The sequence below is a fragment of the Dendrobates tinctorius genome, unplaced genomic scaffold (genome assembly GCF_039654945.1).
Source record: "Dendrobates tinctorius isolate UK_male_01 unplaced genomic scaffold, ASM3965494v1 ptg000177l, whole genome shotgun sequence".
NCBI lineage: Eukaryota > Metazoa > Chordata > Amphibia > Anura > Dendrobatidae > Dendrobates > Dendrobates tinctorius.
In genome coordinates, this window is record NW_027361844.1 from 4,463,964 (window position 1) to 4,480,839 (window position 16,876).

Consider the following 16,876-nt stretch of genomic DNA (forward strand, 5'->3'; position numbering starts at 1 on the left):
CTTACCCCGAGACATAAAAAAGCCAGGCTGGAGTTTGCCAAAACTTACCTGAAAAAGCCTAAAACGTTTTGGAAGAATGTTCTCTGGTCAGATGAGACAAAAGTAGAGCTTTTTGGGCAAAGGCATCAACATAGAGTTTACAGGAGAAAAAAAGAGGCATTCAAAGAAAAGAACACGGTCCCTACAGTCAAACATTGCGGAGGTTCCCTGATGTTTTGGGGTTGCTTTGCTGCCTCTGGCACTGGACTGCTTGACCGAGTGCATGGCATTATGAAGTCTGAAGACTACCAACAAATTTTGCAGCATAATGTAGGGCCCAGTGTGAGAAAACTGGGTCTCCCTCAGAGGTCATGGGTCTTCCAGCAGGACAATGACCCAAAACACACTTCAAAAAGCACTAGAAAATGGTTTGAGAGAAAGCACTGGAGACTTCTAAGGTGGCCAGCAATGAGTCCAGACCTGAATCCCATAGAACACCTGTGGAGAGATCTAAAAATGGCAGTTTGGAGAAGGCACCCTTCAAATATCAGGGACCTGGAGCAGTTTGCCAAAGAAGAATGGTCTAAAATTCCAGCAGAGCATTGTAAGAAACTCATTGATGGTTACCGGAAGCGGTTGGTCGCAATTATTTGTGCAACCAAGTATTAGGCTGAGGGTGCCAATACTTTTGTCTGGCCCATTTTTGGAGTTTTGCGTGAAATGATCAATGTTTTGGTTTTTGCTTCATTCTCTTTTGTGTTTTTTCATTTAAGACAAATTAAATGAAGATAATAATACCAAAGAATTTGTGTTTGCAATCATTTTCAGGAAGAAACTGAGTATTATCTGACAGAATTGCAGGGGTGTCAATACTTTTGGCCATAATGTATAGAACAGAAAAAAAAGAACAAAGCACCACTGCAGAAACAGCGCACAATGATACAAAAGTAAATTGTATTATAGTGAAATAATTTTATAGATACACAGAGTTATACAAAAAATATAAAAACATGATAAAAACAAAACACTACGGCATCTATGATATCCATAATAATACAAAAACATCATGCACAAAAGCATATACAATGTACTCATATAGACCTAATTACAGCATTATAATATACTCTCCCTATTCCTAGGATCATGAGGACTATGTAGCCCTGGACCAAATACAGCCCATAAACACCACACAACAATCTGCGTTATACTGTATAATTCAGTCTAGGACCATAATAAGTCCAAAATGACCAAAGACAGCAAATATCAAACCTTCAATACACTAATAGTCCCAAAGAAGGCAGGAGGAGGGAGCAAAAGGTACGAATTATTACCAAAAGAGATCAATTGCCGCAAATAAGGTGCAAACCCATGGATGCCATGCCCTAGACCTTCACCGTAACCCGTACGGCACTTCCCCTGACAAAGCCGTACAGGTTACGGCGGTACGTGTGGGGTGATGGTCTAGGGCATGGCATCCATGGATTTGCACCTTATTTGCGGCAATTTACTTTTGTATCAGTGTGCGCTCTTTCTGCAGTGGTGCTTTGCTCTTTTTTTTTTTCTTTTTTTGTTTTTTTTAAGTTACTTTCCAGGTTTTTTTCAAGCAGACGAGCTGAAAAAAATCTGCAAAAAACAGGAAACAGGTTTAAAAAAAATCACTTTTCTAGAGTATTATAGAAATGGGTCATGCTTAATTCATTAAAGAACCCGATGGTTACACACTTATCCAATTATCTTTTCTCTTGTAGAAGTGTCTGGCGCTGAGATAAATGTAGGCAGCATCCAACCTGATACATCAAATGGACCTTCATTGCAAAATAACGTAAGAAACTCTTTTTCATAATGCTTTTCCTATTACAACATTTAAAACAGAATTGTACTGTCAGCAAACTGCATAAGTCAATAGTACAGGTGATTTATAAGAAACTTTGTAATGTATTTGTGGGAGGAAGGACTGGTTCGTTAGAGGCTGCGATGTCTCTGGGCCGGAACCATTGGGACTACCACTAGTGTTGCTGGCGGACAGGGAACCTGACAGGTACAAACCTGTGACCCCTGCTGCCAGGTGCAGGTCTGTGATAAAAGGGGCTGTGCGTGGGAACCTGGGGCTCTTGGTGGGAAGACAGCAGTCACGGCAGGTGAAGGTTTGCTCCCTCCCTGCGGGTACTCCTACAGACGACAGACTACGCTTGAGTGCATGCTTCCCAGCATCCAGCAACAGCACCAGTGACCACATACCGTTGCCGGACGTCGACCCTACTCGACAGCAGACAGGAAATGCAATGCTTGACCGCTGACAGCGCAGGGTGCACAGCTCCCGTCAGAGACTTCAACTCTACAGCAGCAGCTGCTGCCTTGATACCGGATCCCTCCGCTTCATACGCTGAAGCAACAGCCACTGGTACAGCGGCCCACCAAAAGCCCCCGGACTCTTCACCGGGAGAAAGTGCCTCCGGTACATTCAGGACCGCTTCCTCAACGTGGCGCGCCGTCTGCGGTACCATCCTGGGATCTTCCAACCACCTCCCTCCGGACGCCAGAGTCTGATACGCTGAACCTTTACGTTTTTTTACTTTTGATGATGGCCGTAGTTAGGCTGTCACTGCATTATACTGTTTTTTGTTTTGCATCTTTGCCTGTGCAATACTTTTTGTGTAACTTGTGACGCGCCCGAGGGGCCATGGGATACTCTGCACCGGGCCCGTTAACTTCAATGGGAAATGTCACAGTGGCAGTGACCCGGTCCGTGGCCTCAGGCGGTCATGTAAAAGGGGTAGAATTGAATGGGGATTAAAGTTTATATAGTGATTTGTGACGCAACCTGTGGTTTCTGGTCAGAATGACCAGCACTGCAGTGTTGCTTCTCTGGGACAGATGTTGTGGTGCAGCTGAGATGTAGAAGCTCTCCACAGGTAGAGCTGTAGTCCCAGGGCAGTTTAGTTGAGTTGGTAGATGGTGATGTAGTGTTGAGCGGAGGATGTAGCAGTGCTGGACGAGAGGCGCAGAAAGAATGTGGAGGACACAACTGCATGTAGTTCAATGGGCTTTACTCACAGTTCTGTCCGCGGTACAGGTGCCTGCTTTAGTGCTGCATCCTCCAGGTGAGGGGTCCAGACAACTTCCAGATTAGATGAAGTGCACCTTTCCAGCTTTCCCTGTCAGTGTGTGCCTTTCCTGGCAGTCACCACAAAATACTGTTTAAACTCCTTCCTTCCACTCCAGCACTTCACAGTTATCGTTCTGGGTCAGCATCTGCGAATGCTGTTCATACAACGCCCCACTGTTTCTGTGACTCTATATATCCGCCTTTCCAGTCGAACTAACTGTGGTAGGGGTGATGGTCCATAAAGTAACCAAAGCTATCGGCTTGCCAGTGGCACCCTTAAGAATGTGATCTAGGCTAGGGGTTGTTCCCTTTGCGACCAGTTTCTCCCTCCACCTGACCTGTAGTAAGCGTGGATAAGGGACCCACGGGGAGTACGCTCCACCTGTGTCCCAGAAGAACCTTCTTCCTTAGGGAGCTTTCCTTGTAATCCAATCAGTCCAGCAGCCTCTGGTTACAAGAGTTGCTGCAGACACGTCCTTCTGTTTTCCCTCCCTCAGAGGGATCTGATCTCACTTTCTATCCTGCTCCCGCTGTAAACTACGCTCCACCCATCTCCCAGCACTCTTCATGTTCCAAGCAGGGAGCCACAAAGGGTGCTCTGCTGCACTACTGGTGTGTGTGGGATGTGGGTGTTGAAATCTGGTCGGGTGCACCCACCTAACCTGGTCGTGGGATACCACACCTCTGGGTGAGGTGCAGTACCTCTGTGGCGACTGGACCCTCAGGGGCGCCATATTCCCCCCAGTTAAACCCAGCACGTCCGCAGGCTGCAAGTAAAACAAAAGATGTTACAGGAAGAACATACAAAATTATATATTCTTTTCAAACAATAATGACTGCAGTCAACACTATATATTTCACTATTAAACTTCTCCTGAGAGAGGTACCTTTACTTTAAACGTTACCTAAGATATCTTTATTTTTACTACCTATAACTCTAGGTGCTGCCTATGGTTCGTCACCTGGTTCAATTTTTATTCAACAACTTCACATTTTTATTAAATATTACTACCAAACTATACTCTGTAGAAAATCTGTTTCTAATACTATAGCCATACACTGCTATCAACATTTTTATTAGACATTGTATAAAGTGCTTCATTAAACTGCAATTATTCTTGTGAGTATTGGACACTGTCCCAGCCGGGGTGTCTTGCCGTGTCCCTTCTGCTGGTGGAGGACCCGCTCCAAACCTCCAACGGTGGTCCTGGGTGGGCTGCAGGACTTACTGGTGCTTTTCTTTAGACCCTGTCTTCAGCAACACCCGCAGGTTTTTGTTCAGGTCTGAGGTAGTCCTTTTTTTGCAGAGGTTCACGTAAAACCAAGAGGGAGCACCTTAAGAGGTGCAAACTATGAAGGGCACTGGTTGTATTTATATGGTTGAAGTGCCCTGCTCACTTTCTGGACTATTTGTTGTTATATGAGGTGCAAACTATGTATAATGGAAAGTTTTTGGATCACTCCAAGTTCATGATCGCTCAGTATCTGTATCAGAGCAGGCTATGCCAAACTGAGGCAAACTAGAAAAAGAAAAACAACAAAGGCAAACGGTGCCATTACCCTCCCGGGTAACTGTCCATAATTCTAAAACGTTCTTACTGGTGGCCCCCTCCTGGGGTAGATGAAGCAGGCTTCCTCTTCTGCTTCCAGGGCAAATTTTCAGGGTGTCCACCCCCTGGCGGCATAGCCCATCTGAGGTATTCTTCCTGGTGAGCTCCTCCTGGTGGAGCTTTACAGATGGCTGCCTGTGCTGAGATTCCCGCAGCTTGTTGGCAGGGTGCAGCTGGTGTCACTGCTGTTGTGGGTCTTGAGGTGGCTGCTGCCGTTGGAAGAGCTGCAGCGGTGGCGCTACGGGCTACCGATGATCCAGGCGCCGGAGTTACCACTGAAGGTACTAATGGGGTTAAGGAACATACTGCTGGCACTGCACATGGGCGCACTGGAAGCTCCTCAACTACTGGGGCAGGGTCGGCGGCAGTACCTGTCGGTGATGTCATACCAGTACCGGCAGTCTCCTCCGCTGAGATCAGAAGCCGCCGGATGGGACGCGTCTCCTCCAACTTTGCTCTTTTCAGCAGGGACTTCTTCCAGTTCTCTACTGCAGTCAGCCTAACACCCTGGAATCGTTGACTCAGCTCCTCCACTGAAGTCGGTGGTTGGGACGCTGGGGAGTCCGCAGGCGATGCTGGGGAACCGCTCTCAGGGGCTGATGGTGGCGCCTCCTGGCTGTTGGCGGCGGCTTCTGGCGGTGTGTTCTGGGCGGTGGCCGTAGCGGGTACTGGCAGCGGTGGTACTGGTGCAGTGGCGGCGGATACCGATGGTGGGGGTACCTGGACAGGGTCAGCGGGGACCGGTGGTAAGGGTTCTCCTAGGGCAGACCCCTCCTGGGCATGCTGCCTTCGCTGTTCCAGCAAAGCCTGCCTCAGCTGCAGGCTGCGATTCAGCTGGGCGATCTCCGCCTCCAGCTGCTCCAGGTCCATTGTTTCCAGCGGGCCAGAGGCTACAACGATTGCGCCAGGGGAGAGGTGTTCTTCTCCACCATGCTTTCCAGGCCTCCGTCCACTCTCTATCATGGCTGCCTGGGGTTGTGGCTTCTTCTTGACTCTTCCCGCCGCTGAGCTTTGCTCCTCCCCTGGGGGGCGGTGTCTCTTTCCTTTTCCACCATACCAGGCTAAAACTCGGATTCCTGTGGGCGTGGGCCATGTTACTGTAGCATAGTAATGCAGGCAAGGGGGTTTCCTGGCTTTTCACGCTCTTTTTGGGGTGCCACCCACGATGGCACACCCCTCAGCACTGCTCTGTCAGCCATTTTGAGAGTCTATTTTACAGTCTATCATTTTGGTTCTTTTGCACATTTTTAGAAATTTTAAATGTAATAAATCTTCAGCACACAGGACCTGGTGATACCGGGCTTCATCATCCTGTTCGTGACGCCAGAAATGATGCGCCCGGGGCGTGGCTATGCCGTGAGCGAGAGAGGACGCTGGTTAGGAGAGCTCCTCAATATCCTGCTAGATCCTGGATTCTGGACCCCTTTTTTTGTGGCTTGCTTGGCGCTGCCTGGACCCCCTGGACGTCGGGATCCCCCAGGTACCCCGCAGCAAGACGTGAGGCGACTTTTGAGAGAGGGCGGCCGGGGAGACCGGAGCGAGCGACTGATCCTCCACGAGGCGGCGGCCATCTTGGATGTGCGGCTCTGCCACTGAGAGCTGCGGCGTCGGCCCTTACTGCTGCACCGCTGCCCGGGCAGTGAAGACATCAGAGGACAGACCTGAGGAGACACACGGTGAGTGCCCTGAAAGATTGGGCCCTGCGTGTTATCTCCTCTCTATCAATTGCTCACTGTGCTGGCTGGCACCATTACTAAGGGAGGCTCTGAACATCCTCCCCCATTGCTGCTGTCTCTGTGGGGCCCCCCTCCCCCTCCTCTAGCCACAAGGAACTGTACTGAATAAGTGCTGGTTGCCATCCTCACAATTAACGTGGCCTCCTTCTGTGACCTGAACTCTAATTAACCATTACTAGCCCTGCTGTGATCCCCATCTGTGGTGGAAGATACCTGAAACACACATTTCTAGCTATTTCACTGCACCGCACTGCAGATAACCATGAGTCAATTTAAGCGGTCAGGAGCGGCAAAAAAACTGAAAGAGTTTGTCAGACCGGACCCTACTGAAAGTGCACGACCTATCAGGAGTACTTCCTCTCAAGTCTAACGCAAAAATCGCCCTTCTGGGGGTGAAGAAGAGACGGAACAGGAGGAATTGACCCTTAAACAGGCGTCTGAGCAGTTGATGCAGGCTATTTCTCTAACCAGGACATCCCTGACGGAGAAAATTGAGGATGTTTATACGGAGGTGGGGAGACTTCGTCAGGATATGCAGGCCATGAAGGGACGCATTACAGAGGTGGAGACGAGGGTGTCCAGGGTAGAGGATACCATTACACCTATGGAGGCTAAATTAACGAAAGTGGCAGGCTCAATGAATGCTTGGAAGCAGAAGGCGGATGACTTGGAGAACAGAATGCGCCGGAATAATATCCGCATCATTGGTCTGCCTGAGCGCTCGGAAGGTCAGCATCCTGAGCAGTTTCTGGAACATTGGCTTAAGACCTCCCTGGGAGATGAATTATCCTCAATGTTCGCTATTGAAAGAGCACATAGGGTCCCTACTAAACCCCTGCCTCTGGGGGCCCCGCCTCGACCTTTCCTGGCACGCCTGCTCAATTGTAAGGACAGAGATACCATTCTGCGTCTTGCACGACTAAAAAGTCCTATCAAGTTCAATAATGCTATCATCTCCATCTCTCCGGACTTTTCCATGGAATTGCAGAAGCAGCGGGCACAATTCATCGAGGTCAAGAAACGGCTCAGGGACAGGAACATTGTATACTCGATGATATATCCGGCCCGACTTCGGGTTGTTCATGGAGGTGCCTCCGTGTTTTTCACAGATCCAGCGGAGGCGACTGAATGGCTGCGGTCCCAAAGGGGATCCCCTGCGAAGGAATCCTGATGTGGCGGCTGTTGCTTCAAATCCTTTCAATTAAGGGTCTAATTGGAGCTCTCTCGGCGAGTATCCAGTTATCAACAATACCAGACACTGTGTTCAGTGATGGTATCCCCTTGTTTATTTTTTGATGGAGGCGTGAGACTGTGCTCCTATATTGCTAGGTTCTTGTTTTGTTTTTTCTTTTTCAAAGGTTTTAGTTCTTCGTCCTGAATTACCCAGATGCACACGTCATTTGTATGGGAGATTTTAATTTGGTCATGAATAGTTATCTTGATAAACTGAGACTAGGCGATGGAGTACAGAGTGGGGCCCCCTCCCCGGTTACATCCCAGCTGTCACAATTTATGGCGGGAAGCGGGTGGCTGGATCTATGGAGAATTCGCCATCCTGAGGCGAGGGAGTATACTTGCCATTCCTCCACTAAACGCTTCTGTCTCGCATAGACTACATTTTTGGATCCAGCAGCCTAGCGATGTGGGGAGATGATGTTGAACATGGAAGTAGGGGGATTTCAGATCATAGCCCGGTTGTTCTTAAACTTAAATACGGGCCATCGACCAATAGGATAACATGGAAATTGAACCCTTTTTGGCTGAAGTTGATAACATCGCCCGATAGAACAATAGATAAGTTACGTTGCTTCGTCCCGTCCCACCCTGAACCCCGAAATATTAATTTATTTTGGGATGCTCTTAAAGCTTATCTAAGGGGTTGTTTATCCTCTACGATTTCTTACATTAAACGGGTGACATCGGAGGAGGCTGGCGAGATGGAGCGACGTCTGAAAGATTTGGAGGCAGCCTATATATCTGATCAAACTAACAGCAATAGGGTGGAGTGGTTGACTGCTCAAAGGTTATATACTCAATATATTGACACTAAAACGAAACGTAAATTATTTTTTGCCCGACAATCTTATTTTGAGATGGGGAATCAGGCAATCAAATTTTTGGCTTACTTAGTGCGACAGCCTAATACAACTAACACAATCTTACAGTTTGGATGGTACTTTCGTTTCCTCAACTGAGGAGATACTGAAGTGCTTTTATGATTATTATGGTTCAATATATAATTCTAAGACTGATGTTGATGGCCCGGGGTGTCTAAATTATCTTTCAGATATAGAGTTTCCCACACTGAGTCCTTCCCAGTGGGCCTTTATGGATGCTGAGTTTACTCTAGAGGAGGTGGAGGAGGCCATAAAAGATATGGCCTCTGGGAAGGCTCCTGGCCCGGATGGATTTCCTGTCGAATTATATAGAAAATACCAGGAGATACTGGCCCCCCTTTTGTTGACGGTGTTTCGTGGGATTTGGGAGGGGGGATGCATGCCGGAATCCTTTTATGAGGCTAATAGTTCTTAAAAAGGAGGGGAAGGACCCTTTAGATTGTGGATCTTATCAGCCCATATCACTAGTAAATGTGGATTATAAGATTTTTACAAAAATTTTGGCCAAAAGGGTGAACTCAGTCATTAGATCTCATACACTCTGACCAGACTGGTTTTATGCCTGGTAATAGCACTTCCAACAATATTAGACGAGTCCAGTCAGTGGTCCAATATGGTTCTCTGGTACCAAATAATGAATGGGCATTGGCATCGCTTGATGCGGCCAAGGCCTTTGACTCTCTTGTATGGCCCTTTCTCCGTGCATGTCTGCAGAGGTATGGATTCGGTGATAGATTCCAAAAATGGGTCAGTGTTTTATACATGAAGCCTAATGCCCAGGTCATCGTAAATAATTCCATATCTGAGCCATTTTCATTGCATAGAGGAACTCGTCGGGGGTGTCCCCTTTCCCCGGCCCTTTTTGCTCTTGCTATTGAGGCACTGGCAATTCGTATAAGGTCTTCCCCGGTATTGCTGCTATAGAAATAGCGGGTCGGACAGACACTATAGGCCCATATGCTGACGATATGGTGATATTTATGGACAAAGCGGAGGAAACTCTGACAGGAGTGATCACTACTATAAATAAATTCAGTAAATATTCTGGCCTATATATAAATTGGGAGAGGTCTGCCTTGATGCCTCTTTCCCATGCTCCAATGCCACGACTTGAGACTCTCTCCTTACTGCCCATTGTAACTAGTTTCAAATATCTGGGTGTCCATATTTCTCAGGGTAGTAAATTTGATTTGCAACTTAATTTACATCCATTGCTGGAGATGGTCAAAGGTAAGTTCGCGATTTGGGGTAAACTTCCACTGTCTGTAGCTGGACGTATTAATTTAATTAAAATGATATTACTCCCCTAGCTTAGCTATTTTCTCCAACATAGTGCTGTGGTGGTGCCCAGATCCTTTTTTGCTAATCTGAATTCCCAGATTCCCAGATCACATCCTTTATATGGGGGAAAACCAGGCCTAAACTTAAACTATCCACTCTACAGATCTACAGAGACCCAAGAGGGGGGGGGGGGGGGGCAGCGCTGCACGACTTCTTCCTGTATTATCTGGCTGGACAGGCTAAAGCCATAAGTACATGGACGCCTGGAGGTCACCTCCCTAATTCTGAAAATCATCTATTACATGCTGCACAAATTAGCTGCCCACTGGGTTTTTTGGAAATGAGGAAAATAAATGTCTCCCGACTGTTACCCCTGCTTCGGCTGGCACGATCGATCAATATGGAGACAGATTAAAAGGGTGGTTGGATTTGGGGATATTATAGCTGAAATGCCCCTATGGAATAATGACTACCTCCCGGCGCTACTTGAACATCCATCTGCCGAGTTTTGGGCTCAGTATAGTGTCTCTATGATAGGTGATCTATATGATCATGGATCTTTGATGTCCTTTGAACAATTACAAGTTAATCGTGATGTCCCGAGATCCCAGTTTTTTCGTTATTTACAACTAAGGTCAGCTTTTCAATCGCACATGTGATGTATAGATATGAATAATGCTATTTCGTCTCTACCCTTGATAGGGATCCTTAAATCACAAGGCCCCCAAGGTTTCATCTCCTCTCTATATACATATATGTATATATGTCTTTCCCTGCTGTTACCTTTCTGTCATTGCCAATCTCCGTCTATAGTGCACAAATCGTCCTCTCCTACTTCCAGTCAAGTCTGTCCGTCAAGTCACCTTCCTCACACTTGCACAATATTGGAGGGAGGTGACATCACTACTGACATCTTTGGTACAAATCCCTGTTCCCCTTGAACCACTGGTCTGTCTATTGTAGTATGGGATGAGGAGACATGGGGTCAATATGCTGAGATTTTTCTACGGGAGACACTGTTTATGGCATTACGGTGGATGGGGGGTTCATCTCCTTCTCTCGGGTCCTGGATCAATTTGGTGAATTCGATTATCCCATATGAACGTACCTTATATCAAAACAGAGGGTGCCCGGGTAAATTTGAAAAGATTTGGGAGAGGTGGAATTCCTCTCACCTCACTTTGTAAAGTAGAGATGTCACATAGTAAATAGCTAATTATGTGGAAGTAGGCTGCGGAATTGTTTAGGTCCTTGTAGGTGTAGGTATGGTTTAGAAGCTAGGTAGATTTCATCACTGGAATAACAACACGAAGCTATTGTGATTTAAATAGCATTATGTTTTGCTTTATTTGTATACAACTGATGCGCATATTTTGCTTTACATTTTCATGTTATATGAAGCATATGTATATCTTGTATCAAGCTCAACATCATATACCAGTGTGTGTATTGTATGGCTGTTTATGGTTTAATAAACGAAATAAAAAAAAAAAAAAAAGAAATGATGCGCCCGAGGGGCCATGGGATACTCGGCACCGGGCCCGTTAACTTCAATGGGAAATGTCACAGTGGCAGTGACCCGGTCCGTGGCCTCAGGCGATCATGTAAAAGGGGTAGAATTGAATGGGGATTAAAGTTTATATAATGATTTATGACGCCACCTGTGATTTCTGGTCAGAATGACCAGCACTGCAGTGTTGCTTCTCTGGGACAGATGTTGTGGTGCAGCTGAGATGTAGAAGCTCTCCACAGGTAGAGCTGTAGTCCCAGGGCAGTTTAGTTGAGTTGGTAGATGGTGATGTAGTGTGGAGCGGAGGATGTAGCAGTGCTGGACGAAAGGCGCAGAAAGAATGTGGAGGACACAACTGCATGTAGTTCAATGGGCTTTACTCACAGTTCTGTCCGCGGTACAGGTGCCCACTTCAGTGCTGCGTCCTCCAGGTGAGGGGTCCAGACAACTTCCAGATAAGATGAAGTGCACCATTCCAGCTTTCTCTGTCAGTGTGTGCCTTTCCCTGTCGTCTCCACAAAATGCTGCTTAAACTCCTTCCTTCCACTCCAGCACTTCACAGTTATCGTTCTGGGTCAGCATGTGCGAATGATCTTCAGACAACACCTCACCGTTTCTGAGACTCTATATAGCTGCCTTTCCAGTCATACTAACTGTGGTAGGGGTGATGGTCCATACAGTAACCAAAGCTATGGGCTTGCCAGTGGCACCCTGAAGAATGCGATCTTGGCTAGGGGTCGTTCCCTTTGCGACCAGTTTCTCCCTCCACCTGACCTGTAGTCAGCGTGCATAAGGGACCCACGGGGAGTATGCTCCAGCCGTGTCCCAGAAGAACCTTCTTCCTTAGGGAGCTTTCCTTGTAATCCAATCAGTCCAGCAGCCTCTGGTTACAAGAGCTGCTGCAGACACGTCCTTCTGCTTTCCTTCCCTCAGAGGGATCTGATCTCACTTTCTATCCTGCTCCCGCTCTAAGCTATGCTCCGCCCATCTCCCAGCACTCTTCATGTTCCAAGCAGGGAGCCACAAAGGGTGCTCTGCTGTGTGGGGAAGGTGACTTGACGGACAGACTTGACTGGAGGAAGAGGGGATGGTTTGTACCCTATAGACAGGGATTGGCAATGACAGAAGGGTAACCACAGGGGAAGATAGAAAAGGGAGTGCAGTACCTGGATTTGACCACAAGATGGCAGGGGGGAGCGTAGTTTAGGACTTGACAGCAGCTTAAGGCTATAGAAACCTCTTAGTCATGGGGGGCGGGGAGATAGGAACCCAGGAGGGGATTTCCCAAGGAGGGATATAAATAGAACAGAGGGTTCTAGTCCCGGGAGTAGCTCAAGGGGCAGGAGACTGACAACGGTGGAGAACTCGACCAGGGGACTGACGGGAAGAGACAGTTAGGGGGGTGGCCCTGACATCAAGAACCACAGGACAGACGAGGCCCCGGGGGTACCGATTGGACGACGACCTCGGGCAGGTGAAGCCCTGGCGGTAGATAGGTCTAGGACAGCCCCAGCGAAAGATCCGCGAGGAACGTCACTATGACTGAAGGAAAGTGAAGGTACCCGAGCCTGAGTACGGAGGGCTGTAAAGGAACTGCGGTGTATGGCTACGGTCGTCAGGAGGACGGCCAATAAAACCCAGACCTGTTGCAACTGAAATCTGCATCTGTCTCGTCTCTGTGTCGGCTGTGCGCGGTAAGCAGTGGACCACCCCCCAGTCTGGGCCCTACTACATTTGGCGTAGTCGGCTGGATCGCCTCTGCTAATACTACAACCTCAGTGGAAAGCCTGCGACGGAAGTACCCTGAAGAACCTAAAAGGGCTTGAATTGCTCACCTGTGGATTACAAATTTGGGGCTCTGTTCCAGATTATTGGCTGTCATCCGAGGACAGCCACCGAGGGAATCTTCAGTGAGTCTCCCCGCGGAGTTGACGGGCCTGGAGGCTGGCCCTGCCGGACGGCGGGGTGAAGATCCACGGCTGTTGAGGGAGCTGCGGGGGAGCCTGCTGGGAGCCGCGGCACCAGGGAAGGTGAGAGGTCCCCCGGCCTTGCCGGGGGCGCCCCAGGCAGATTCCGTCCCCGTGCTCCGTGCACTAGACAGGCCTCGGGGCCCCGACACCGGCCCTCAGCCTCCCCGCCCTGCATCCCACTCTTCGGTGACCCCGACTCCAGATGACTACATGGTCCCCGCCAGGCCGACCGTCGCCACTGGCGCCCCGCCATCCGGCACCTCGTTCTGTGTCTCCAGCGAGGAATCGACCAGCGGCCATCCCTGCCGCACTTCACACCCCGGCGGCGGCCTACCTGTCTCAGCCTGCCGCTGCCGCGACTTTGCTTCAGTCCGCCGCGGAGACTGGGCCATTTGTCTCCGTGGCCTCCTTGCTGACAGTCGCTGCTGCTCCATCTTCGGCCCTGGCCCTCCGGTTCACTCGCGGCGCCGGCCGCGGCCTGCCCGGCAGCACCCGTGGCCGCTTCTGCCGCCATGCCGACCCCGCTCCAGGTCACCGCTGCAACCGGGCAGCCGGCCGCCGCAGCTGACTCACCGGCCTCTGTGGTCGCCGCTAGAGATGAGCAACTTTGCCTTTTTTCGGGTCGAGTTGGGTTTCATGAAACCCGACTTTCGCAAAAGTCAGGTCAAACGAAATCAGCCGATTTTTGTGAAAGTCGAAGGCCGACTTAAACACGAAACCCAATGCAAGTCAATGGGGAAGCAAAGTTGGCAGGGAGTGGAGGACAGGAAACACACCTACAGTGCCCTTTTGAATGCCAAAAACATCAATTCTTATTACTGAAGCATTTCAACCTTAATTTACTTCATAATACTAGTTACGCACTGAAAAATGGCGTAAAAATTTGGCTAAATTTGTGGGGGGGTAGGGCTGGCTCCAGGTTTTCATGTGCCCTGGGCCAAAGAGCGCCCCTTTAGTAAAATTTGCTTGATGCGACTTTCACTTATTTGTAAAAATTTTGGGAATTTGGCGAAAAATGTTGAACATTGTGCAAATTTCAAACTTTTTATTTTTATGCCTTTAAACCAGAGAATTATGAGACACCAAATAGTTAATTAATAACATTTCCCACATGTCTACTTTTTATGAGAGCTATTTTTGAAATATGATTTTGATTTGTTAAGAAGTTAGAGGGGTTAAAATTTGACCAGTGATTTATCATATTTGCAACAAAATTTACAAAACTATTTTAGGGACCAGACTGTATTTGAAGTGACTTTTTTGACAGAAAATACCCAAACGTGACACCATTCTAAAAACTGCACCCTCCAAGGTACTCAAAACCACATTCAAGAAGTTTATTAACTCTTGAGGTGCTTCACAGGAACTGAAGCAATGTGGAAGGAAAAAAATTAACATTTATATTTTTTTCACAAAAATGTTACTTTAGACCCAATTTTATTTTTTCACAAGGGTACGAGGAAAAAAATTGACCCCAAAATTTGTTGTGCAAATTCTCCTGGGTATGCAGATATCCCATATGTGGAGGAAAACTACTGTTTGGTGCATGGCAGGGCTTGGAAGGGAATGAGCACTGTTTGACTTTTTGAATGCAAAATTGGCTGTAAGAGAGAGCGAACGCTATGTCGCGTTTGGAGAGCCCCTGATGTGCCTAAACAGTGGAAACTCCCAACAGGTGACCCCATTTTGGAAACTAGACCACTCAATTAACTTAATTATATGTGTGGTGAGCACCTTGAAACCCCAGGTTCTTCACGGAAGTTTATAACATAGAGCCACAAAAATATAAAATCACATTTTTTCCACAAAAATGTAATTTTAGCCCCAATATTTTTATTTTTACAAGGGTAACAGGAGAAAATGGACACCAATATTGTGCAATTTTGTCTGAGTACGCCGATACCCCATATGTGGTGGAAAACTGCTGCTTGGTCTAATGGCAGGTCTCGGAAGGAAAGAAGTGATGGTTTGAAGCACAGACTTTGATGGAATGGTCTGCGCGCGCCATGATTCATTTGGAGAGCCCTTACTGTGCCTAAACAGTGGAAATCCCCCACAAGTGTCGCCATTTTGGAAACTACCCCCTTCAAGGAATTTTTCATAGTTATAGTAATGATGATAATGCTTTTGCTGGTGTATGAATTCATAATGTGGTGTTATGTGTAAGCTGTAGGAGCACATCAGATTCTAAAATTGTGTTGTGACAACAGGGTAAACAATTTTTTATGAATTTGTGGATGTGTGGTATGCTTTGAAGCAATCCTTAATGCAAAGTCCAGGTTTCTAAGGGCAGGTTTAACAATAGTAAATTATACCTTTTTGGATTCCCCTCTTGGAGCATACTGTGTACCTTTTTTGTGTTCTTCCCTTCTTCATTGCTTGCAGAACCTCTGTTGGAAACGTTAACCTGGGACGATACAGGCACTATCAGTTTCAGAAGTACTGGGACCCTCACCTTCCTGAGTGCCAAACATTAGGGCCTTGATGACTACCTCTTGAAGGAAGGTCCCCGTATTGCCTGCAGATCGAAACAGCACAAAAGCATTGTACAGTGCCATCTGTACAATGTGCACGGACAATTTTTTTGTACCATACTGTAGCTTTTCGCATGGCACTGTGTGGTATGAGGACCTCATCTGAGAGACCTACAACAACTATATACTTATTACAATCTAAGATAATATCTGGCTTTGGGTCTTGTGTTATGGTACCTTGGACAGTGAAAGGGAAGCTGTTGTCACTGTATATGGTGGTCAAGATAAGGACATCCCTCTTGTCCTTATACTTGACCACCAGCATGTTGTCAATGCATTGGGCTCTGCTGTTGCCCTTTCTCAGCAATTGCCCAATTAGCAGCTTAGAGAGGCCTTTCTGATTTTTTTGTACAGTGCTGCATGTAACTGTACCTTTGACAGAGAGGATCTTGAAGAGTGGGATGCTGGTGTAAAAGTTATAAATGTAGAGGTGATAACATTTATCCAGCAGTAGGTGTTGCAATCCCCACACAATGTTTCCACTCACCCCCAGGACAGGATCTCATTCAGGGTGGTCAATCTGGGTGTCTTTCCCTTCATAGACCTTAAATCTGTGGGTGTACCCTGAGGTACTCTCGCACAGCTTGTACAGTTTAATTCATACCTGGCCCTCTTACTGGGCAGGTATTGTCGGAATTTTAGCCTCCCTTTGAAATGAACCAGAGATTCATCTAGCGATGTCCCTTTGGGATGTGTACACCTCAGCAAATTTTCTGCTGAATTGGTCAATTACTGGCCGAATTTTATATGGACGGTCAAAGTTAGAATCGTCTCGGGGAGGACAATGTGCATTATCAGTATAATGCAAAAACTTTTGGATTGCTTCAAATCGTATCCTGTGTGCTGTTGGGTATATTAGTACTCCAGTATTTCCGAATCTCTGATTTTCAGACTATGCCCATATGCAGCCAAAATGTCATCATGTCTCCTGCATTGACAGTGCCAAGGGGGTTAATCATGAGAGGTGGCGTAGCAATAACCCCACCCATTGTGACTGCTGTGATTGGTGCTGTGTCAGACAGCATCGATCACT

The 16,876-nt window shown here is 47.5% G+C and overlaps 1 protein-coding gene across 4 annotated transcripts in view; it reads left to right on the forward strand.

The window, feature by feature from the left end:
• LOC141054238 (caspase-8-like) overlaps positions 1–16,876 on the forward strand; it is a 221,199-nt gene that overhangs the window by 70,927 nt on the left and 133,396 nt on the right. For all 4 annotated transcript variants that reach the window (XM_073551482.1, XM_073551483.1, XM_073551484.1 and 1 more), the window contains exon 6: positions 1,728–1,801. In XM_073551482.1, coding sequence (XP_073407583.1) covers positions 1,728–1,801 — 74 coding nt within the window. The remainder of the gene's footprint in view (positions 1–1,727; positions 1,802–16,876) is intronic.